The following is a 25,098-nucleotide window of genomic DNA, read 5'->3' on the forward strand; positions in this document are numbered from 1 at the left end:
TTTTCATCTTTTAGTCGCAGATGATATGCCAACCATGAAAATCAGCTCTAGCCTCTATGCCCAAAATCTAAAAGAAATGGTGGCATGTTCATTTTGGTTCTGTTCCTTTTGCTTTGTCCTCTTTGGAACTCATGTAGAGATGGTCTGTTGCAGCAAAGCTGGTAAGTTTCTGTTCGCAGTCTCTGATGGCCGACACCTGCCATCGTAGATTGTTTGACTAGATTGTCTAGGATGTTCAGTGATGGATAGAGCCAAGGAAAAATATGATTGAAGGCAATGAAGATTTTATAGAGAAGAATAAAAAATGTCCTCTGAAATTTGCATGCCAAACTAATGTTTCTCTTGGAAACCCCAAGAGACGGAGGTTAAGATAGTTGCCTGCCAGCATGAGACTTAGATGTAAAATGGGTTTTGGGCTATAGTCTGGCAGTGTAGGAAGGATGGAAAATCAGAGGAGTATATTTTTGAATTATGAGGGTTTTTAGAGGTGAGTCTCTGAATGAAGCTTAGAAAACACCATTGGAAGCAATCTTTATTTATTTATTTTTATTATTTTAAATCAACATATGTCTTTTCTGTCTTCCTTTGGAGCTTACAGTTCATGTTTTTCCTAACTTTGAATACTTTGAATACGTAGTCATTCCACTTAAAAAAGCAGGGAGGGACAGGGGAGGAGTGCTTGGGCATGCCAGAGTTAATGGCACTGTTCTTTTCCAAATGATGAGAATGGTTTTTGTTCTCCAATACCCTGTTGATCTGACCCCTGGCCACTTCCCTGACTCTGGTCTATTAGTCTGCACCTCAATCTACCTCTGCTGGCATTCTAAAGTCCTTGTGTCCTTTACAGGCTACACCCACTGCTGCCTGGGAGCCTTTATACTTTCTGAAATGCTCTTTGCCCAGACGCATGCACTCTTGCTCTCTTACCACCTTCAATCTCTGCTCAAATGTCATTTCCTCCTTGACACCTTCCCTGGCACCCTGATCCAAAATGGCGGACTGTCCTCCATGTTTCATCCTTACTCCCTCACTCTACCCTCTTTGCCTTAGTAGCCCACATTGCTGTCTAGCAGCATGGATTTTTTTTTTTTTTTAATTTGACAGAGAGAGAGAGAGAGAGAGAGAGAGATCGATCACAAGTAGGCAAAGAGGTAGGCAGAGAGAGAGGGAGAAGCAGGCTCCCTGTTGAGCAGAAAACCCGATGTGGGGCTCAATCCGAGGACCCTGGGATCATGACCTGAGCCAAAGGCAGAGGTTTAACCCACTGAGCCTCCCAGGTAACCTGGCAACATGGATTTATTATTGGTTCTTTTCTTCCCTTGCTCCATGAGGTGTATCCTTAGCACCTGGAACAATGCCTGCCATACAAAGTGGGGGCTTCCTAAATTACTGTTGAAAGATTGAATGAGTTAATCACTCACATGAATGCTTGACTTTTTCAGGTAAATATTTAGGCAGGGGTACACTTTTATAACATAGACAAAAAAGTCTGCTTAATTTGTTTCTTGGTTTATTTCCTTTATTCTCCCCTCTGTCAAAGAGAAAAATGGAGGCAGATAAAGAATTTCTAGGATACAAGAGATGGATTCCAGTGGGTCCTGCATCATGGGAGGCTGAGGGACAGTTTTGATTCTGAAAGGGGCAGTAGTGGCTCCCTGTTGCCTCCTGCTGGGACTGTGACTCTCTGTAAAGAATGACGATCCACAGCACTTTGGGACCATTCTCCTCTTGCATGGCATATTGAAATGTGATGTTAGCTGTAAATTTTAAGACTGGACATAGCAGCTGTGCCTTCTGAGGCAAACCCCAGAATTACAGAGTTTTCTCCAGACCTTGCTGTCAGGGGACCAAAGTTCATCCATCCTCGTTTCCTATAGTCTTTAAAGAAAGGCCATGTTTTTTCAAGCCAGTGAGGTAGACATGACATGTTTCCAGTTGGATCAAATAAAGTATAAGGCTCTGAAAATACTTTTTCAAAGGAACTATGATGACTGTGACTTTCTGTCGCCAAGTACTGTAGAATAAAGAATTTGACCTTTATCCCAGGTTCCTGGGAGGGAGCTTCTAAACCCTTGGAAATTCCTGAGTGATGGGAGTGTCTCTGCTGCTCACAGTGGGTCCCAAGATCACCCTTGAGTTTGTGCTAAGGAAGAGGTAACTCACGGTGGACCATCTGATAGCCATCTGGGCTGGCTATGCTGGAAAGACCAGTTGTAGGTTTAGAACGATGGGACTTTGTGCCACATACAAGCCCTACCTTCCAACCTCCAGGCAGGGAAGGTGGTGCTGGAGATTGAGTTCAGTCACATGCCCAGTGATTGATTCTATCAATCAACCTAAGTAATGAAACCCCAGTTAAAAACTTGACATTGAAGCTTGTTGAGTTTGCCTGATTGGTATTCATATATCATGTTGAGGAGGTGATGACAAGAAAGGTTTCTGTTTGGGACCCTCTCAGACCTGTCTCCATGAGCCTTTTTTTTTTGGACAGGTTTTGATTTTTATCCTGTACAATAAAATTGAAATCACAAGTGTAATGCTTTCTCGAATTCTGTGAGTCATTCCTGCAAATTATCAAATCTGAGGGAGTTGTGGGAACCCCAAGATTTGTGGTCAGTTGGTCAGCAGGGCAGGTAGCCTGGGGACCGTTGAACTTGCAGCTAGTGTCTGAAGGGAGTGCATCCCTGTGCAGGAGTTTGTCCCCACATAAACTCTGGCTAGTCACTGTCAGAATTGTAGCGCATCCAGGAACTTTACCCAAAATGTACCTTTAAAGGAAAACGAATTGGCTAAAAACTGACAACTCAATTATGCTTCTAACTAAACTATATTTATATCTGTTTATTTTTAAAATTATTTTAATTTTAATTTTTAAATTTTTATTATTTTTATTTTAAATTTTTATTATTTGCTGACTCTCTTTTTGAAGATTTTCTTTTGAGACTTGCTGCCTTGTCACAGATCTTCTTCCTCTCAGTTTCCCCAGCGTTTCTTTGATGTACTTGTTACTCTGAGCACTTACGGGACCCTCATGACAATAACTATCCCTTGCATAGGTGTGGGCTCCTCCTGACAAGTTCCTCTTGCCTTGTTCCCTCCCCATAGCTTCCTCATAGCCAGGGGAGAATGGGATGCCTTGAGCACAAACCCAGACCATAAATTTTATTTGTGTCTCGGAGCACCCGTCTCCCCCTTTGCACTGTGTTACTTGCCTTGGTGCCTGCAAATCCTATCCTTTGGTTCTTTGAAACATTAAGTGATGATTTGCTGATTTATTCTTGATACTAGAGGGAATGCAGAAGAAGAGCAACCAAAATGATTAAGGGCCAAAGGGATTCGCCTTAGAGGAAAACGAGAAAAACCAGATGTTGTTATTTATTGGTTGAATGATCTAAGAAGACTATGGAAACCACTTATTAGTGTTTGAGAGCTGAGAGGATGGCAAGAGAGGGAAGAAGAAAAATGAATGGCAGTTGAGGAAGACCGGAGAATGTTCTGTGTGTTCAGTTTTGGGCGGTGGAAACTCACGAGGAAAGTGTTGGAGGACTCGTTACTTGAGATAGCAGAAACAGACAGTTAAGGTTAGGATGGTTAAAGTACATTTAATTTTTTCTTTTCCCTGGTTTGTAGTTTGTATTGCGAAACAATGTATGTTGTGTTATTGCTGAGAAAACTGGATTTCCCAGGTAATCATGGCAAAGATAGGTAGCCTTCCTTTAAGTATTGAGATGCGTGTCTCTCATTGTTCTGAGTATCACCTGGTTTGAATCACTGGGTTTCTTGGGACAGATCTCCAGGTCCTATTTCACATTTACTAACTTACAATTATCTTGGGGGTGGAATGAGGGAATTGGCAATTGTAGCATGCACGTCAGGGGATTCAGAATCTGGGAACCACTGGGACCCAGTGGGAGCATATGTTACATGAAGCTGAGATGCCAAGTATCTCTGGAGTGTTACAGAAAAAAGAATCCAAAAGCTCATTGAGAGGAATGTTGCCGTGCGTTTACCACATGCCGCCGGCCCACACCTTCCTCCCACCCCTCTACTACAGTCCTTGAGGGCCAGCGATCTTCCCTCCACTGAGGCATTAAGAACTACGTTAGTGAGGGAGCACCTGCAGCTTGGAGAAGCTCTGCTTTGGCTCTTGTCTGTGGGCAGGTGTGATGTGGGAGATGCGACTGAGGTGGGCTTTCTGCTGGGGTCTGGGAGAGCCGGATGCCAGTGGCAGAGCTTAGCTGCCCAAGACAAGGGGAGTGCATTTACCACGAAAGGCAGACAGGCAGCAGGGACCTAAGGGTGATCAGGATGCCATGACCCCCTGGGAGGGATCGCTGGTGGTGGCCAGTTAATCACACTGTTTGTAGGAATGAAGTAGATATGCAGCCCTCTTAGATGTTGCTTCGTCTCTGTACCTGGGAAACTCCAGGCTTGGTGGAAAGCCAGGCTTGAGTCACCACAGGGGAGAATCATGACCTGTTAGGTGGGAGTATGGAGGTAGAGCTGTTTGACTGACTGACCTGGGGTCTCCTGGAAGAAGGGTCCTAGTCTGTTCCGTAGTAGAAGTCTCTTCCAGGGACACAGCCGGTTTTGTTTTTTTAACCCACTGAGCCACCCAGGCGCCCCGGTTTTGTTTTTTTAATCCAGAACTATTTTCCACGGAAGAAAATTAAAAGGAGTAAGGGGCTTTATCTAGAGATCCAGGCTCTGTGAGTGGGTGGAAAAGGAGGGGCAGCCAATGGCTTTCCTCTTCCTTCCCCACTCCTCCTCCTGTAACTTCTTGGTGGACACTGTGACCCTGTGACCTGTTCTGGGGACCAGTGCCCTGTGATTGCTGTGAGTTCATTGTAACCCCACTTCTCTGGGCAGCTTTACAGGGAGGCAGACAAGCTCAGATGGAGGAAGGGCATTTGCGGTCCTGTTTGCCAAAAAGTCTGGAAGGCTTTCAGCCGGTCAGATGTGATTATTCTTTTATCTTTTCCTCCTCCTCCTCCACCTTCTCCTCCTTCTCCTCCTCCCGCCCCCCCTTTTTCCCCTTCTCCTCTCCATTTTCCTCCTCTTTCTTCTTCAAATATTTATTTATTTGAGAGAGAGAGAGAGAACTAGTGGTGGCAGGGCAGACTTGGGGGGAGGGGAGCATGATGTGGGGCTCAATCCCAGGACCCTCAGATCATGATCTGAGCTAAAGGCAGATGCTTAACTGACTGAGCCACCCAGGCACCCTGTTCAGAGTTTTTATAAAAAAAAAAAAAAAAAAAATATATATATATATATATATATATATATACACATACATACACTTCTTATTGCTCGGTTTAAGCTTTAAGTTAGAGATGAAGGCTCAGGGCGCCTGGGTGGCTCAGTCAGTTAAATGTCTGCCTTCTGCTCAGGTCATGATCCCAGTGTCCTGGGACAGACCCTGCCAATGGTCTCCTTGCTCAGCGGGGAGCCAACCTCTTCCTCTGCCCCTCCCTTACTGGTGCATGTGCTGCTCTCTCTCTCTCTGTCAAATAAATAAATAAAATCTTTTTAAAAAATCTTAAAAAAAATGAATTAGAGATGAAGGCTGAACCAAATTAGAGATTCTTACTGTTAAAAGGGAAAGATGATCTTTTCAACTTACAACTTAATTCAAGTTTATTTGCTCATTCAGTAAACTTTCATTTAGAGTCTACTGTGTGCTAGGAGAGATGGATATGATGAGGAAAAAAGTGAATTTTTTACAATGCATGAAAAAGCTTATAATATTTGAGGAATATGGTTAAAGAGTTTTTAAAAAACTGAGTAAATGCTATAGTGGAATGCACTTAGGGTGACGTGGGACGTGAGAAACTATTTTTCTTAGGTGGTATTTAGGGTGGGCTGTTTTTCATGCTTCTGTATGGACATTTCTGGTTATCCAAACACCAGTTCTAGTCTTAAATACTGCTTCTTCTTTAGAGTAGTTGGCTTGTATTGTGTTAAATTGTGACTACTTTGCGCCATCTCAATGGGCACACAGATATTTCCATGTAGCCATGTGGGCCCAGAATTACCAGGTCTTCTAATATTTTAAGAGAAGCTAGAGATCTTTATAAGAAATCACCTGTTTTATCATGGAGGTTCCTCAAAAAGTTGAAAATAGAACTACCCTATTAACCAGCAATTGCACTACTGGCTATTTACCCTAAAGATACAAATGTAGTGATCCAAAGAGGCATGTGCACCTGAATGTTTATAGCAGCAATGTCCACAATAGCCAAACTATGGAAAGAACCTAGATGTCCATCAACAGATGAGTAGATAAAGAAAATGGTGTGTGTGTGTGTGTGTGTGTGTGTGTGTGTACACATACACGCATATACACAAGGGAATACTATGCAGCCATCAAAAGAAAGTGAAATCTTGCCATTTGTGACGACATGGATGGAACTAGAGGGTATTATGCTTAGCAAAATAAGTCAATTGGAGAAAGACAACTAACATATGATCTCCCTCATATGAGGAAGCAGAGATGCAATGTGGAGGGTTTGGGGGGTAGGAAAAGAATAAATGAAACAAGGTGGGATCGGGAGGGAGACAAACCATAAGTGACTCTTAATCTCACAAAACAAACTGAGGGTTGCCGCCGTGGGAGAGGGGGGTGGGATTATGGACATTGGGGAGGGTGTGTGCTATGATTGCTGTGAAGTGTGTAAACCTGGCGATTCACAGACCTGTACCCCTGGGGCTAATAATACATTATATGTTAATTTAAGAAAAAAGAAATCACTTGTTTTAAATATGTTGGTAAATTAAAAGAAGAAAAGGCGTACTGTTGAAACAGAACAGTTTGTAGGCCATACTTAGCCCTTGGGGAGTCTCTTTGCAGCATTGTTATTGCGTCTTCCTTTCCAGTCTGAGAGCTGCTTGAGTCCATGCATTGCTTCACTCACTCATTCTTTTGTCCGTACATCCATCCATTATTCACTTAATTTTGACAGCTGGGAACCAGGCATTGTGCTGGGCACTAGGGTTATAGCCATAAGGTGGCTAAATTATGGCAAAAATCCTTTCCCTTGGAGAATTTGGGATAATTTCTATCATCTTTCTCGAGACTGAGCTTTCCACATCTCCTCAAGTCTTTCCTGAGACATCATTTTTTTTTTTAAGATTTTTTATTTATTTATTTGACAGACAGAAATCACAGGGAGGCAGAGAGGCAGGCAGAGAGAGAGAGAGGGAGAAGCAGGCTCCCTGCAGAGCAGAGAGCCCAGTGCAGGACTCTATTCCAGGACCCTGAGATCATGACCTGAGCCGAAGGCAGAGGCTTTAACCCCACTGAGCCACCCAGGTGCCCCTGAGACATCATTTTTGAGACTCCCCACTCTTCCAGCATCCTGGGGCTCTCCTAGGAAGGTGCTCCGGCATTAAAGTAGCACCTGGAGGGGCTGCTGCCCCATGTTGGATACCCTCTCCGGCACACACCAGAATACCTCCCTCTTTCCTGTCTCTGCCCCGGTAGATTCTCCCTTTGCTAGCTTTCTTTCACTATTATTTGTCGATGTCTCTCTTTCTCCTACAATGCTGTCAGCTCTTTGGTAGCAGATGCCATGTCTTCTCTTTCTATCTCTGGGCCCTACATCATATCTGACATGAAGTAGTTACTCAATAAATATCTGTTAGAATGAACTGAAATGAAAATTAGTTTGGCTTAATGCAGTTTGGTGTGTTTGATAGCCAAGACACAATAACTCGGCGAGTTTAGCATAAACTGACAGCCCTTGGACAATACTATGTGTATAGCTTTAGCCTGGATTGCAAGTATTTTGTTCTCTTTTATGTCCAGATGTGGAACTTTTCTCTTACCCATATTCTACCTAAACCTGTAAGAATTAATTAACAATAGCAAGCATTTAAACTTTTTGTGAATCTTAGTCTGCCAGTTGAGTGGACCCTCTTTCGCAGATGTAGGCTTTCTGCAAGCTTGGTTAGCATATGCTACAGATCTCGCTGAGTTTCTGATAGAGATATGGGACAGACCAGAGATAATGTCAGAATCTTGTGACTTACACTGAAGGTCTCCATCTAAGGAGACCCTGGTTATTATTCACCACTCTTTGTATTTGCCACAAATCCATATTCTTGTATCTTGTACATAAGGAGATTCTGAAAGTTTTTGATTTAATGTCTTTCTTAAAATAAAGATGTGATATGTCTGTCATGCTCCCTGTTCTAGTAAAATGTGAGGTTAATCCGTTAAACCCCCTTTTTGTGAACCCATAAAAGAATCAGAGATTCTCTTTCCACTGCTCATAAATAACGTTTTGTTATTATTTCCTCTCAAGCTCACTTGTCCATAGTTTGGAGAGCTCACTCTCTATCTCTTTAGATATTTGGGAAACTCTAGTAGTTTTAGATTCTCAGTCATTTCTCAGGGCTTTAGATTCGCCAATATCTGGTACTGTGTGAGGGCCTTTCAGTTACCTTAATTAGCAATGCAGTCGTTCCCCATTCAGTAATTTTATTTTTTATATTTTAACATCCAATTGAATTCACTTAAAACACCAGGCATTTTGTCCTAACCGGTTTTAGGAATATTAATCTGATGACAGCCATACTTGTGAATATAGCATAATGTATAAACTTGTCAAATCACTAAATTGTACACTTGGAACTAATGTAACATTGTGTGTCAACTCTATTCAAATACCCCCCCCCACCCCCGCAGTCCTCTATATAGATAACTCCTGCACATTTTCAGATAGGATACATATGGACTACAAATGGGACTCATTTTGTATCATTCTTGGAAGGGGAAAGTACCTCAAAAAGTGTGGCAATATACTAGCAACACTTTTAATGATTCTTTTTTACTTTTCAAATGGTTGAATAACAAATATTTTGGAAAAAAAATAACAAGTCTTTTGTTCTCTTTTTAAAGGCATTACTGTTAATTTGTAATCCAAAATGATGATCTAAAGTGTAATATCTGTGAAATCAGTCAAATACATTAGGGACTTGGCTTATTTGATGTCTTGCCTTCTCTTCATTGTCATTTTTATGATTATCACAGTAGGATGCATCTTGTATGTTAAAAAGGCAAGTCCTATTCTTCTACTTACTCAATGCTTCTGACATCAGGTGTGTAGGGTTTTTATTTTTTAGTGACCAGTTCTCAGTGTCCTTTTTTTTTTTTTATTATTTATTTAATAGAGAGAATGAGAGAGAGAGGAGTGGGAAAGAGAGCACAAGCAGGGGGAACAGCAGAGGCAGAGGGAGAAGCAGGCTCCCCACTGAGCAGGGAGCCGGATGTGGGACTTGATCCCAGGATCATGACCTGAGCCAAAGGCAGCTGCTTCACCGACTGAGCCACCCAGGTGCCCCGACTAACCCACTTCAGACGCTGGTTGCAAGTAGTGGGTCCCTAGCTTGCTGCACTTCTGTCCAGCTTAGTTGCAAATCGGGAGTTCTCATGATGCCCTCCTCAGATTCAGTAATTTACTCCAGTGGCTCACAGAAGTCAAGGAAGCACTTATTTAATGTTTACTGATTTGTTATAGAATGAAGGGTATGATGCAAGATATAGATGAACAGCCAGTTGAAGAGATCCTTAAGGTGGGGTCTGGAAGGCCCCAAGCTCAGGAGCTTCTGTCCCATGGAACTGCAGTGTGTTGTGTGCCCAACTTGGTGGTGTGTTCACCAACTTGGAAGTTTTCCAGACCCTGTGGTTCAGGGAGTTTTTATGGAGGAGCTAGGCATCACTGATAATGAACTCCATCTCCGCCCCCCCCCCCCCCCCCCAGTACCTGGAGGATAGAGGAGGGAAGGGGCTAAAAGTTCGAGCTTCTAATCATAACTTGATCTTTCGGGAGACCGGCCCACATCCAGAAGCCATCCAGGAGCCCACCAGGAGTCACCTTATTAGAAAAAAGATAATCCAACCACTTGGGGAGTTCTGAGGGATTTAGGAGTTCTGTGTCAGGAATCAGCGCCAAAGACCAAATACTACAACAAAAGATTGTCCTAGTACCTTTATGACTGAAGAAATTACAGAGTTTTTAGAGTCTCTGCCAGGAGTTGGGATAAAGACTGAAATATGTATCTTATTATATCACAATGTTACATTTGTCTACCTATGTCTATATACCTGTATCTGTATCTATATCTATCTGTATCTATCTTTGAACAGTTTTCTGGTTATTTCCTTATGGAAAATTCCTGGAAGTGGAACTTTTGGTCAGTGTTTATGTACTTCTTAAAGCCTTTTGGTACAAATTGATAAGCTTGAGACCTTCCCACTTGGACACTCACCAGCTGTTTGTAAGATTTGCCTGTTTTGTCTCATTGTCATGGGTGTGAATGAACTTGGAATGGATGGCTTAGTTGGTCTGGAAAGCTTAGCCTGATGGAGTAGAAATCAACTCAGGTGGGTGGGCTCTCTGGGAATTGCGCCTAAGTTCTTCAAGGATAGGGATCTGGTCTTGCCTCTCACAGCTCCCCCATCCCGATCTTGGTGATTTCCAGCAGCTCGCTCACCACAGGTGGGTCCTCTTGTACTGGAATGGGATGCTCTTCTTTCTTTTTTAGCCGGACCTGCCCGCCCCCTAGTTCATGGCCCATTGTTCTAGATGGGCTGTTTCATGCCATGCTTCCATCTTCAGGACTCTGGGGGTTGTGTGCACAGACTCATGGGTTGGCCATCATACGGCTTGCTGGAATCTTTCTTTGGAGCCCCGAAGTCAGGTTCCACAAAGCAATTCATTTTTCTAGGCTTGATTACTTCAGTGGGAATGAAAATGGAGTCAGTAACTATGACATTTATATTCATGTGTCCAAATAAAACTTGAGATGTTTAAAATTCTGTAGGTTAAATTCGTGCACTTCTCAAGTCAAGTGTTTAGAATATGCTTATGCCATCGCTAAAGTTGACTTGCATTTTCAATTGTTTGGCTAAAAGAAGGTGTTTCTTTAAGAGAAGCAGATCTAGGGATTACTGTTTCAGTGAAACAAGCTGGAGTATAGACAACTACAGGCAGTCCCATTTAGGGTGCTCCCTATACAACTATATTTTTGCTAACCCCACAGAATCAATTAGGGACATTATGTCCTGTTATTAAATTTAAGGCAACCTTAAGTCTGTTCTGCATTTCTATCTCAGGAAGGTATTTTTTAAAATGTTGAACAATACATTTGTTCCTCTTTTTTTTTTTTCTTTTCTTTTTAGAGGGAGTGGGAGAGAGGGTGCGAGCCTGCAAATGGGGTTGGGGGTGCAGAGGGAGAGGGAGAGAGAGAGAGAGAATCTTAAGCACAGAGACCCTGGCAGGGGCAGGATCTCACCAGCCTGAGATCATGACCTGAGCTAAAACGAAAAGTTGGGCGCTTTAACCGATGGAGCTGTCCTGGTGCCCCATGAGTTTCCCTTCTTTCTGTGATCGATTTTAGTTTCTTCGTCATAATCTTAGAATTCAAATTTTGAGGTCTGTGGGAATTTAAGTTAGGAAACATTCAATACCGATTCTGAAACAATGTGCTTTTGCTCATCCTTTTAATTTCAGCTGCAGCTGGTAATAGCATCTTCAGATGCCCCGAAGATCCTTTGTGGAGTGGTAATTAACGATCATTCCAGGTGCATAATCTGGAAATTTGGTTCTTGGGGGGCACTGCGGGTGAGAGAAGACGTTCACGCTTGGTTTGTCCCAACTGTGACGGCAGTCATAGTCTTGTGGTTTTTTCTCCTCTTCAGTGGTTGCGGCTTTGACCCATAGAACTGTGGACTAGTCTTTGAAGGCTCAGCTCCTGGAGAAGAGCTGGCAAGAGTATCATGGGGTAGTTCGCGTGAGCCTTGGACTAAAGGGAAAACAGGTTCAGCACCTCTTTGCCTGCCTTGAGGCTAACAGAGTTCTCTGAAATAAAATTACAGTGCATTTGCAATGGTTTCTGCAGATAGGAACATTCTGAGATGGGGGAAAATGATACTCCCACATCTAGAGTAACCTGATGTTGGGAGTCATTTAAAAAGAATCGATTGAACAGCTTATCTTTCAAAATGATTGATTCCCTCCTCTCTCCTTGTGCTTCTGTTCTGTATGTAGCTAATTCGGCTTCTGTCTCTGTCTTTTTGTACAGGCTGAACATATTTTTGACTGGCATGAACCCATTCTACTTTCATGCAGTGAATGTGGTTTTACACTGTCTCGTGACTCTCGTCCTGATGTACACCTGTGACAAAGCTGTCTTCAGGAACCGGGGACTGGCTTTTGCTACAGCATTGCTTTTTGCTGTGCACCCTGTCCACACAGAGGCGGTGAGTATCACTGCAGCTCCGTGAAACAAGGAACTAAAAAAAAAAAAGCTAAACTGATCTTTTTTCCCCTTTTCAAAACCATGTGAATTCAAAGCTCCACTGAAGTGTTTATCTCTATATATAAATCATTCTGCTTGACAACTTGTCTTTTTGTATGTTCACATGGCCTTCACACTTTAACTGGCTTTTCCAAATAACCTGTTATTATTATGTGTCGTTGTAGATGGCCACAGTTCTTTATTTGAAGAAAATTCAAGTTCTAATGTGTTTTAAACAGCACAGGGCATTTTCATTTACTTACTGTGCTGAGGCATTGTTCCTGCTCTACATTTGAATTTTACCTTTTCTCTCTCTGCTTTCTGTTTATAATATATATGATGCTGAACAGTGAGTGCGAGGGGAGGGCTAAAGAGTTAGACTGACATTCTTCAGATTAGAAAGACAGAGTTGCAATAGCGACTTAGAAATAGGTTTTCAGGTTATTTCGTGTGAAGTGTAGTTACTTAGTAGGTGATGCAAAATTTATTTAAAAAGTATAGATAGTTCAGATCTGTTTGGTCCTCTTTGAAATATGGACTTGATCACGCACTGAGAAGGCATTATCAAGTTACCTTGTTTCATGGCTTAAGAACCACAGTTGTTTTATTGTGTCCATATTGCTAGGGGTAGAAAAAGACTTTCCTGAGCCCCATGGCTTTAAAAGAATCATTTCTAGAGCCTTAGCTTGCATCTGGACACTTGCCTATAGTTTGTCTGTCTGAGAACACACCTGGGGTCAAGGTGTCAAATTGGTTCTCCTCACCCTCCTCCCCTTTCAGTTGTCATCTCATTGAAAAATAAAAATGAAATGTCTCACCTACATCAGAATTTTACTCTGCCCCAGGTGTCCACAGCTCTGAGGTACTGTATAAAGGAAAAATTTAATATATTGGTGTCAGCAAAGTCTCCTTCAATTGAGGCATCACAGATCTGGAGTGGGGTTTCATATCGCTGTCTGTCTTCCACTTATTTCTGTGAGGAACAGAACGTGGCATTAAAAGTGGGGTATGGTGGCCTGTTTTGATCTTCTTAATTCAGAAGTGAGATGGTTGTCATGGGGATGCATCATAATATGTTCATTTGAGCCGACACAAGAAGCCTGATTTGGCTAACTGGTGTTGTAATGACTGGTTTTGCCAGTTAGGCTACATGATGGACATTTTCCATAAACAGTATTGTATATCTGTAAGCCCAAGGTTTTGACACAAATATATTTGGAATGAGAGACCAAAAAAAAATCAATTTATAAAAAAATTACATTACTTAAGGTAAATTTTCCAGCTCTTTCTTGAGTATTTTAAATAGAAAAAGTCCCTCTAAGTGGAAGGCTATAAATAATAGTCCTTTGGAAAATCTCGGTGAAGCCATTTTTGGTATAGTGCTGAGAAACCATGAAAGCAAATGACTCTAATGACAGGTAACTCTCATGATGGCTATGCTGAAATTATTTGCTTCCAACCAAATTAAAGGAGAATCTGATTGAGTGTTGGCTGGTAGATCATTAAGCATTATGTAATATGACAGATGACTATGATTTTGTCAATGACCTTAGTGTTCAAAGAATTAAGTCACTGCTATAACATAGCTATTTCTGTCTCATTTATGCAAACATTTCTTTAAAGATGAAAGCTAGGAATGGAACTGATACTATATGCATTCTTATTCTAACCTAAAGTAATATTCAGTCAATAATTGCACTTATAGAAAAGAAACATGGGACTTCTGAGTGGCTCAGTCCATTAAGTGGCCAGCTTTTGATTTCAGCTCAGGTCATGATCTCAGGTCATGGGATTGAGCCCCACATCAGCCTCTGTGCTGGGTGGGAGTCTGTTTGAGAGTCTCTCTCTCCCTCTGCCTGTCCCGCTCATGTTCTCTTTCTTGGATAAATAAATCTTAAAAAGAAAAAAGAAAAACCTACTATACCTGTTATTAAGAAGTGTGTTTTTATATCTAAGAGCTAGTTATAATTTTTTCTAAGTTATGATGTATTGAGCAATTGTGTATTAATACTAAGTGGTAACTTAATGATGTATTTTTATTACAGAGAGAGAAGATGATAAGTAGAATATTTTTAAGCATAACTATACAGTACATGCTCAGAGGGAAGTAGTTCAAGGGGAATGGGTGTGAAATGTCTGTCGTTTAAAGAAGAGCCTGTTCATGTTAGTGTAAATGGAAAATAATGAGCTTCAAATTGTGGTGGCACATTTCTGATTCCATTTGGTACATTTAAAACAGTAGAGTAGTATTACACCCTTATTTTTAAAATGTCAGTATTTACAATGCATGGGAAGTTAGATCCCTTCAAGTATGTAAAATTATGATGAAAAAATTTTAGATACAAATTTTAAAAGATGAGATACCCAAGTTTTTAATATTCTTCTTGGATGTCACCTGAAGAGAAATAATCAAGGACTACTACTCCTTATGGTAGTAGTAGTCCATATGGAATATAGGACACCGGGTCAAAGTACAGTGGAAAATATATGGTTGGAGTGTCTTGGGGAAAATTTTTGCAGGAAAGAATAAGGGATAGAACAATAACAGTCTTAATTCTATGCTTGCAGAGAGGGAGTCCAGGTAACCTTGGATAGTGGGATCATGAGCTGGTAGTTTGGTCGAATTCTAAGAAAAAGGAAAAACATCCTGTTAGCAAAATGACCTTTAAGATAAAGTTTCAACAAGCTAATAAAAAAAAAAAAATCCATGGTAGCACAATTATAGGGACAAAAGAGGCCGAGAGCTGGACGTTTAGGGAAAAATTCTACAGAAACTATTTGCATTCACAAGGAAATGAGATATGCAAGAAGGAGGTGAAGAAATTTGACTTAACATAACAATATATACTAGGAAGTAAAATTAGGAGGCTGTTATTCAATTATAGGTATTAGTTTAGGTTTCTAAGGAAGAAGACAGAGAAATAGGAAAAAAACATTGTTTTATAGAAGACTTGGTGTGATAAATTAATAGTAAAAAAAAAAAAAGAAAAAGAAAAATTGATCATAGTGTGGCTGGAGAGGGAGTCAGAGGGATTTATCTCCCCTCTGCTAAATAAGAACAAAATCAGGACCTTAAGTAATCCCAGGAAGGATGGAGGATTAACATTTTTTGAGGGAGGGGTTTTGTTTCAATATGTTGGTGTGTTTAAGGGTTTGTTTCCTTAATTATGTAATCAGCATATAGTAAATGAATTCTTGCTTGGTGTAGGCACTGCTAGGTGCCCGGAGGGTATGTGAGTGGGTAGTGGGTCCCTACCCATAATTTGTTCACAAATTCCTAAAAAAGCCAAAGAACATACACATAAATACATAGAAGACAAAGCAGTATGTTGTGTAATAAAAAACTATCTCCAGTTTAAGTATAAGGAATAAATTCATTTATTTACTCAGTCTTTCAACAAGTATTTAAGTGCAGGAGGTATTAGCAATGACTAGGATAGACCCATACCTTTCCTCATTGAAGGCTTTGTGATTCTTCAAAGGGTTTTCTGACAGTATATTCTTTTGGAGAGCTGAATCATCATAAAAATAAGTAGAGAAATTGGGAAAAACGTGGAAAATCATTGTAATTCCCTGGTGGTAATTGAAACTTAGCAGTCATCATAGAAACATTATTGGTTGGAAGGAAGGCACTTAGATCAAGTCAAAAGCGAGAGCAGGAAATGCCGACACATGGTGTTGAAGGCTAAGGTCGGCATTTCCAGAACACATGTAAGATGAAGAGCACATGTAAGAGAGAATCAGTCATGATCTAGTCAGTCAGCCTGGCATGTTTGTTTTTAAAGATATTAATTATTTATTTGACAGAGAGAGATCACAAGTAGGCAGAGAGGCAGACAGAGAGAGAGGGGGAAGCAGGCTCCCTCCTCAGCAGAGAGCCCGATGCGGGGCTCAATCCTAGGACCCTGAGATCATGACCTGAGCCGAAGGCAGAGGCTTAACCCACCGAGCCACCCAGTGTCCCCAGCTGTTGCATGTTAAATGTGTGTTTCCTGGCCCTGTCTGGCAGTAAGGGCACTCATTCGTGCAGCTAGAACAATCAATAACTTGATACATACGGTATACTTTATATAAATCCTATGAATGGTATGCTAAGAAATAATAAGTTTTGGGGGCAAATTAAATTAATTGGTATTTCTGTTACGCTTACTCGGACTTAGATCTAATTGTTTGAATTCTACCCAATGATGTTCACTCATTTTTTTTCCATCATTTGGGTATGTGTTACAGGATTCAGTTCCCAGGTAACAACTATCTTCTTGGTGAGGAAAACCTGCAGCTTGAGGCAGAGTCCGTGCTATCCATCTGCATGTACTTTTGGCTAAGTCCTTTGTACTTCTCAGCATCCTACAGTTCAGCTCTCTTTGTCGGTAGAATAAAGCCCAGGACCTCCAACTAAACATCCCATATCTGTTCACTCCTGTCCCCTCTAATGTGCTTACTCCATGCTCTCATCACTTAATGCCTTCCCTTCTAGAAACACCTCATGTGTTTTCAGACTGTGCTTTCCTCTGCCTAGAATGCTTCTGTGGTCCTTCTCCGGCCCCGGATTTGCATCCCCTGACTTGAGCTTGCTGAGTCCTTCTTGCTTGTCCTTTAGGTTTTAATGTAAAATGCCAACCTTTCCACGAAGGCTTCCAGCTTCTGCAGTCAAAATCAGTCCCTCCATTATTCTCATGGCAATGATTTCTCCTCTTTATGATATACACAATTTGCTTGTATCATATTAATACAGCTTTGACTCCCCACCAGGTGTTAAACTCCTTGAGGCTTAGGTCATATCCCTCCAGCTGGCATAGTACCTGGCAAATAGGAGGCCCTTGGAAAATGTGGAGTGGAATAAGTCATGCAGTTACTGAACATGATGATACTGACCAACCGAATCACAGAGAAAGTGAATGGTTGGTCTAGACATTTAGTAGTTGATGGCAAGCACCTTGTTTTTAAGACATCTAACCCCCTTGCCCCAGAGACCCCAGCTCAACAGGGATATTCAGTGAATGTATGGTGGTTTGGAACTGGCCACAGAGTCTGTCAATGTCTGCACTAATATTTCAAAACACCCTCTGAGCTTCTGCTGCAGGGGACACTACATTCTTTGGATCTGGGCACATCCAGCCGGCTTCCCAGCAGCACAGACTGGCTGCAGCACAGACTGGCCGCAATCTGAGAAGTATGCTTCAGGCACCTTGAGCACATTCATTACGCTTGCCTGGCTTGGGATCGCCTTATTCCAACTTGCTACACCCAGTATCCGCTTGCAGGTCTTGCTCTTGTGTGCCTTGGCAGCATCGGTTGTGCTGTGATGAGTGTCCCTCTGGGCCCAGATGTGTTGCCTTATCCCTAGACTTTGTTGCTAGTGAGCCGAGCTCTCTGTTTAACCTTCCGGGGCCTTGCGGGTGATGCTGAGCTCCGTGCTCAGAGATGCGGTGGTGTAGACAGAGCAGATCTGGGCTCCTGCGTGAACTGTGTGCATTTGTTGCTTTACAGATTGTGAGTCTGAGCTGGTTCTCGACACTGAGGTGACACCATATTGTCATAGCCTAGCTCCCCTGAGTCGGGCAGTCTTCCTGATTTGGCCCTCAAACGCCTTATAGATTAACGGATCAATGAACAGTGTGTGGTCCAGGCATCCACATCAGCTAATACCTTTTAACTCTGTACTGCTCGTGAAATTCCTTAGCCATCTCCAGGTTTCTCTTGCTGTGGACTGGACTAGGATTTTGCTCAGTATGTGACTTGCTATCAGTCTCAGTGCAAGTATATAATTACATTATCTTCTATTTATACTTTTCAACTAATATATTTTATCTAATAAAGTTAAATTAAAATATCATACACACAAGCCTTGAATATAAAAAGATGATTTCTGTAAGCCCCACAAGAAAACTTGTCTCAGCTCCGAGTCCCACCTACCTTCTCTGCAGGGAAAAGGAAGAAAGGACACCCACACTGAGTGGGCACTTCAGACCTATCATCTCATTAACCATGACAGTAACATGGGGTAGGGGTGTCAGGCTCATTTTAAAGATAACAAAAGGGGGGCGCCTGGGTGGCTCAGTCTGTTAAGCGTCTGTTTTTGGTTTAGGTCAGGATCTCAGGGTCTTGATCTCAGGGATCAAGCCCCACGTGAGGCTCCCTGCTCAGTGTGGGGTCTGCTTCTTTCTCTGCCTCTGCCCCTCCCCCCTGCTCATGCTCTTTCTCTCTCTCTCTCTCTCTCAAATAAACAAATAAAATCTGAAAAAAAATAATAAAGATAACAAAAGCAAGTCCCAGAAATTAAAGATAACAAATTTGAGTCTCACTTAAATGGCAAGAGAAGGAGTCTGTATTCCAGCCTTGGATGGTCGAGCTGCAGGTGCCTGTCATCCCCTCACCTTTTGACTGCAAAGTGTGCTCATTGTATGAGAGTGTTTATAGGTATATTTCCCAGAACACTGTTTTCCACTGTTAATTATGATTGATTCTCTAACCCACTGTGGACCTCAGGTCCTGGATGGTTTGGGTGATGCAGCTTTGTGTGCCTGAAATGTCAACCCTGTCCCTTTCCCTTGTGAGCTCGTACTCATCTTTAAGAGTCAGCTCGTATGTGGCCTTCGTGGGAAGCATTTTTTGAACCATACCCCATTTTTTCCCTTTATGGTTTTATTTCTTGAATTTCAAAAAGGCAAGAGAAATCCTTACACATTTTAAGTAGTAGTGGACTAACACGAAGATTTATAATAGCTGTCTACCCCCTACCTTCATCCACTCAGTCCCTTTATTAAGTAACACATTAAAAAAATTTTTTTTAATTTCAAATATATAATGACCCTATATATATTCCTCACCTGGATTCATCAACTTTTAACATTTTGCCACATTTGTTTTGTCATTCTTCCTCTCTTTTCCCCTTAATATATAAAAATATTACTTGTATTCTGAAGCATTTGAGAGTAGGTTGCATAATTCATGCCTCTTTATACCTGAATAATTTAGTTGTATATTTTCTAAAACCAAGGCCATTAGTCATTGTTTCTCTTTAGTCTCAAGTTTGGAGTAGTTACCAGTCTTCATTATCTTTCTATAATATAATTCAAAGCTTTAAATATAATTAAAACATATTTAATATGTATATTACAAAAGGCTTATATGATACTTATTATAACATTGCAGTTGGTGTGTAATGTCATCTCAAATGGTTGTTATATATAATACATATGTGTTAAAGAATCTGTAGCCCATGATTGATAAAACTTATATTTTCTAAACTTATTTATTTTATCTTATATTAAAATTTTATAATATACAAGTACAGATAGTATAATTGTATGTAAATACATGATATCAAAATATGTGCACATAAAAATGCAGTATATAAAATAAAAATAATAATATATGCATATGTGGTATATTATGTAAGTATAATAAGCATGTAATTATAATATATGCAGTATTATAATACATTAGATGATAGAAGTTATACTATATCTATTAAATCATGATACAATATAAATTAGGAGATATTAAAATATTGATATTTTATATATATATGAAATAATAATGTAGAATTGTATTTTATGCTTTAATAATATGAAATATATGTATTTGTGTATTAGATAGAGTGTTCCTCATCTTGGGTTTGTCTGATGTCTTCTCACGATTATATCCCAGCCAGGTTATGTATCCCTGGCTGGGATTTGACAAAAGTGGTATTGTGTCCCTCTCAGGGTCTATGACATGCAGAGACATGCCCCATCCATTTGCCTTTTATTGGTGAGGTCAACTTTGATTCCCCAGTTAAGGTGTAATGCGTTTTTCCCATAGTATAATTATTCTTTTTACTTTTTTATTTAACAAGTAATTGTTTTGAAGGAAGTGTGTGGAAGCCCTACTAATACTCCGTGCTTTATTAAACCTTTACACTCTAGATTTCGTATCCACTGGTATTTTGTGATGTCTCTCTGCTCATTCAAATCTTGCATCTTTTGGATGCAGAATGGCTATTTGCCAACTGCACTATTCCCTCCACATTCATTAACTGGCTTTTCCATGTAAGCAAGAGCTTTCTGTTCGCATCCATTCACTTGCTTACTGTATTTATGTGTGTACTTATATGTGCTTTCTTTATTCCATTCATCAATATCAGAATACACTCATTTTTTTCCAGTGGTTCACTTTATCATTGTCCTTATTTATTTTGATGTTCAAATGGCCTGATATTCAGTCAGTAGGAGCCCCTTGTCACTGGCTTCTGTGTCCTTTTGAATATGTACCTGTCACTTTTCGTACACTGTCTTACCTTCTAACATGATAAAATGATCTAAGTTCCTCTCGTATCTCCTTCGCCTCAGCCCTGGAACCAGCCATTTCTCCAGGAAGCCCACGTACTCTTTAGTGGAGGAATGGTTTGTGGTCTGTGCCAGGATGGCTCTTTGCTACTGGGCTATCTTGTTTTTAGGTGCTTTCAGTGACAGAACTAAGACACACACACAGACACACACACACACACACAGACATGCAAGCACATGTGCTCACATGGCAGTCATGAGTTCTTACTCATTCCTCTTCTTACCCGGATTATTATTTCCTAAACTTATTTTTTGCTGGACCTCTATAAATATCCTCTGCTCCATTATTAATCTGATGCCAAAGACTAGCGCAGTGTCTGGCCCTCAGTCCTTATTCAAAAAGTATTTTTTAATGAACCAGCAAATAAATAAACCTTGATGATATAAATTGATCTTCTATAGGAGAAAGGTGAAAAAGGAAATTAAGCATGAAAATTCTTTTCCTTTCTATCCTCTTTTTCTCCTTCTATAAACTTATTGTTATATATATGATAACTAGAGGTGGTTACTCTTATGTCAAATTTGAAGAACAGTGTGTTTTCTTATTTTATTGTACACTTTTCATTCATCTAAAACCGAATGCATTTCTGTAAGTTTTCTGAAAGCAATTTTCTGAGGTCTTTATTTTTTCAAACTTTCTAGGTGGCTGGAATTGTTGGCAGAGCTGATGTGTTAGCATGCCTGCTGTTTCTGTTGGCCTTTCTCTCCTACAATAGGTATGTATGGCTAAGAATGCCCTTCTCTGTGGTGACAATCACGCTCTCCCCTCGGGATTTTCTGTCTTGTATGTGTGTGTGTGTGTGTGTGTGTGTGTGTGTGTACTTTGAGCATCTATCTGAGAAAGGAGGGAAGCTTCTTAGCAGCAAAATGCCGAGAGAGCTTTGTGGAGACCAGAATAGAAACCACCCCCCCTTAGGAAATGTGGTGCTGCTGTCTCTTCTAGCCACATTCAGAACCTTGCCGTAGCCTTTGAACGGAACTGCTCTCCCAGTGCTGGGAAGCTCTTGCTTCTTGATTATTCTTACTTGTCATTTCTTACTGAGAATGGAATTTGAAAGCTCCAGGCCAATAAATATTGGGTGTAGTCCTCTCTTTTATTTGGCCATGATTTGTTTAATTCCTCCGTTTCATTTTGGTCCTAATTCTGTTTCCTCTTTATTATCCTCACTAAAGTAGCTCAGAGCTTAAAATAACAAGGCTGAATTGAAGGTAGTGTTTTTCATCTGTAGTTTTCAAATTCACACATCCTTTCATCACAATACATTAAGTTCCTTGCTTTGGAATGTGGAAAAGCAATAAAATAATTTACCATGATATTGCCCTTACTCCGCACAGTGCTCAGATTCTCACTTGAGTTGTGACATATCCACACCGGGAAAGAGGCGGGTCAAAAAGAAAATGGGAATGGGGCTGATGGCACAGGGGTTGGCCCGGAAAAAAGGGGCCAGTGAGTCATGTCACCATATTTCACAGAGGGATGGCTGGTTAGGGATTTGTGAATGTTGATCTTTGAATGAGTTCATTGGCCTGCCATCTTTGAGAGCCCAGTGGCCCTGAGCAGCACAATTCTGAACAAGTGGTTCTCCATGTGGGGCAGTTATGCTCTTCCCCTGCGGACATCTGGCAGTGTCTGGACATCTGGCTTGTCATTAAGTAGAAAGGTGCTACCTGTGCTCTGTAAGTAGAGGCCAAGGGTCCTCCAATGTACAGGACAACCCTTACAACAAAGGGTCATTTCCCCCAAAATGCCAGTAGTCCGCAGATTGAAAAACCCTGTTATCAACCAGTTTAGACCTTGAATGACCAAGAATGAATTAATTCTTCTGAAATTTTGGCTTAACGAATGGAGCGTTTTCTTGGTACAGGTTTCCCCCACTACCCGAGAGTAGAGTGATTCTGTGAACACCTCTTGTAAGCTAAAATGGCCTCAAGTTGAAGAACAATCAATAGCTATTAATTGATATGGAAAAATTGGGGGCATTCCCAGACCACAAAAAACAACTTCTCTTGGATGTTTTCTGACACCTCAGGACACATCCCACTAATGGATGCACAGAGTAAATGGAGATAAAGCACAGGTGCTCACAGACACAGCCCAACACTGCGGCCCTGAGTGTGGCCCTAGGGATGGAGCTGATTGGCCGGGCCCCTCTGCTGTTTGTCTAGCGCCTTGCCTCTCTAACGCTCCTGAACGGAACACTGTTTTTGCTTTTCACCTTCTTTTGTAAAAGCAAAAATCCTCTTTGGATTTCTTCCTGTTTGAGAAAATAGGTACTCATGTAGGTCTTTCATTAAAGTGAAGTGGGCCGTAACATGCACTTGTGAAAAGTGGGGGGTGCCTATCTAGTACTAGTCTCCGGGGCCTGGCTTTGTGACTTAACACATCGCCAGTCATCCGAAATGGTGGTGTGGAAAATCTTAAAAAGAGAAACCCAGATGCACCAATTACTTCTTTCCTGTGTACTCTGGTATTAGAACAAGATTAACAATTGCCTTTTTAGTTTAAACTTAGTCTCTGGGGCCTTCTCTGTGTGGATGGTACATTCGGGAACACGGGGAGGCCAGCATCATGTCCATCTATCTCTATGTGATGATGAGCCTTGGGATTACAGTTTCTGCCGTGCCTGCCATTCACAGCCTTAGCACCTGAAGCTATAGACCAGCTTCAGAGAAAAATGCATATCCACCACACATTTGGCATGTAATTTTAGGTCATTGTTCCAAGACATAAGGATACAGCTAAGGTGTCCTAACTACAGAAATATTGGCCTTTACTTTGGAGGAGTAGGAGTCATGGGTGTGGCACCTCCTGAAGGAACAGTGATGTTTTTCGGTATTGGCTGATTCTGTGTTGTAAGGTGAAAAAAGGCTTTTTGGAAATCCCTACTGGAAATTATTCTGAGGGGAAAAAAATTACCTAATACATCCCCTTGGAAAATAAATTTTAAAATACCGATTAACCAGAAGAATAGAAAAAGCCCCAAACATCTGTATTTTCATTGCAGAGAAAAATGAGGATTGTATTTTGGTATACATAACTATACCAAACTATATGTACAGTTTGGTATAGTTATGTACCACTGACTGATTTATGTACAGAAGCATATAAAACACCTTCACCAAAGTAGTAATAGTGAGGATAACCACTTTGCGTGTACTAAATCATTTATTTAATTCTGCCTACAACACGGGGATCCTGTTTCATACAGGAAGGAACTGAGGCACAGAGTGGCAGAGTAACCTGCCCCAGTTAGCTGCAAAGCTGTGATTGGAACCCAGGGAACCTGGGCCAGAGTTGATGCATATGGCTTAGTAATCTGTATTATTCACTTAAAATATATTCACTTAAACATCCTTCATGCCACTAACTATATCTGTATGGTAGCATTTTAAGTGGTTTTTTAGTGTCCATTTATTATATGCCATATTTTACCGTAATTTATATGCACCTTAATTTAAGTAACCAAGTTCAGTGTTGTTGGGCATTCACTCTTTTTCATGTTTGTGATTTTAAATAATTCTGTGATGAATATTTGTGAAGAAATCTTTGTTTACCTGCTTACTTAGAATACAGTGAAATTGATTGTCAAATCTTATTTTTAAGAGTTGGTATTTCTCAGTGACCCACATTTCTTCTTAGATTAAGAGTCTTTTTTTTTTTTAAGATTTTATTTATTTATTTGACAGAAAGAGATCACAAGTAGGCGGAGAGGCAGGCAGAGAGAGAGGAAGGGAAGCAGTCTCCCTGCTGAGCAGTGAGCCCGATGCGGGGCTCGATCCCAGCACCCTGGGATCATGACGTGAGCCGAAGGCAGAGGCTTTAACCCACTGAGCCACCCAGGCGCCCCTTAGATTAAGAATCTTTTTTTTTTTTTTTTTAAAGATTTTATTTATTTATTTGACAGAGAGAGAGATCACAAGTAGGCAGAGAGGCAGGCAGAGAGAAAGAGAGGAGGAAACAGGCTCCCTGCTGAGCATAGAGCCCCATGCGGGACTCGATCCCAGGACCCCGAGATCATGACCTGAGCCGAAGGCAGTGGCTTAACCCACTGAGCCACCCAGGCGCCCTAGATTAAGAATCTTGATCTTGTTTTCCAGGAGTGTGGACCAGCATCATGTTGGGGAATGTTTCCCTCCCACCACTTCTCCATTCTTCTTGCTGCTCAGTTTGTTTCTGGGGACCTGCGCGATGCTGGTCAAAGAGACAGGCATCACGGTGTTTGGAGTGTGCTTGGTTTACGATCTCTTTTCCCTGTCCCGCAAGCAAGAGAAATCGTAAGTCATTTTAAAGTTTTGATACCAAGCAGTGCATGTGCAGAGAATTACTTAAATCGGTTGCTTTCAAATTTTTAATTAAAAAAAAAAAGTATAACATTTTGTTAAACGTAACCTCATCTTACACTGTAAATTAATAAGGTTTGTTTTATTAAGATAAATGCATTAGGTATGTTCAAATTCCTCACGC

General features: G+C 41.1%; 1 protein-coding gene across 2 annotated transcripts in view; it reads left to right on the forward strand.

The window, feature by feature from the left end:
- TMTC1 (transmembrane O-mannosyltransferase targeting cadherins 1) overlaps positions 1–25,098 on the forward strand; it is a 266,298-nt gene that overhangs the window by 12,560 nt on the left and 228,640 nt on the right. The window contains exons 2-4 of one of the 2 annotated variants that reach the window (XM_059402726.1): positions 12,088–12,265; positions 21,276–21,349; positions 24,732–24,908. In XM_059402726.1, coding sequence (XP_059258709.1) covers positions 12,088–12,265; positions 21,276–21,349; positions 24,732–24,908 — 429 coding nt within the window. The remainder of the gene's footprint in view (positions 1–12,087; positions 12,266–21,275; positions 21,350–24,731; positions 24,909–25,098) is intronic. The other variant, XM_059402727.1, reaches the window with a different exon arrangement.

Source organism: Mustela nigripes, chromosome 6, assembly GCF_022355385.1.
Source record: "Mustela nigripes isolate SB6536 chromosome 6, MUSNIG.SB6536, whole genome shotgun sequence".
In the NCBI taxonomy this organism is placed as follows: Eukaryota; Metazoa; Chordata; class Mammalia; order Carnivora; family Mustelidae; genus Mustela; species Mustela nigripes.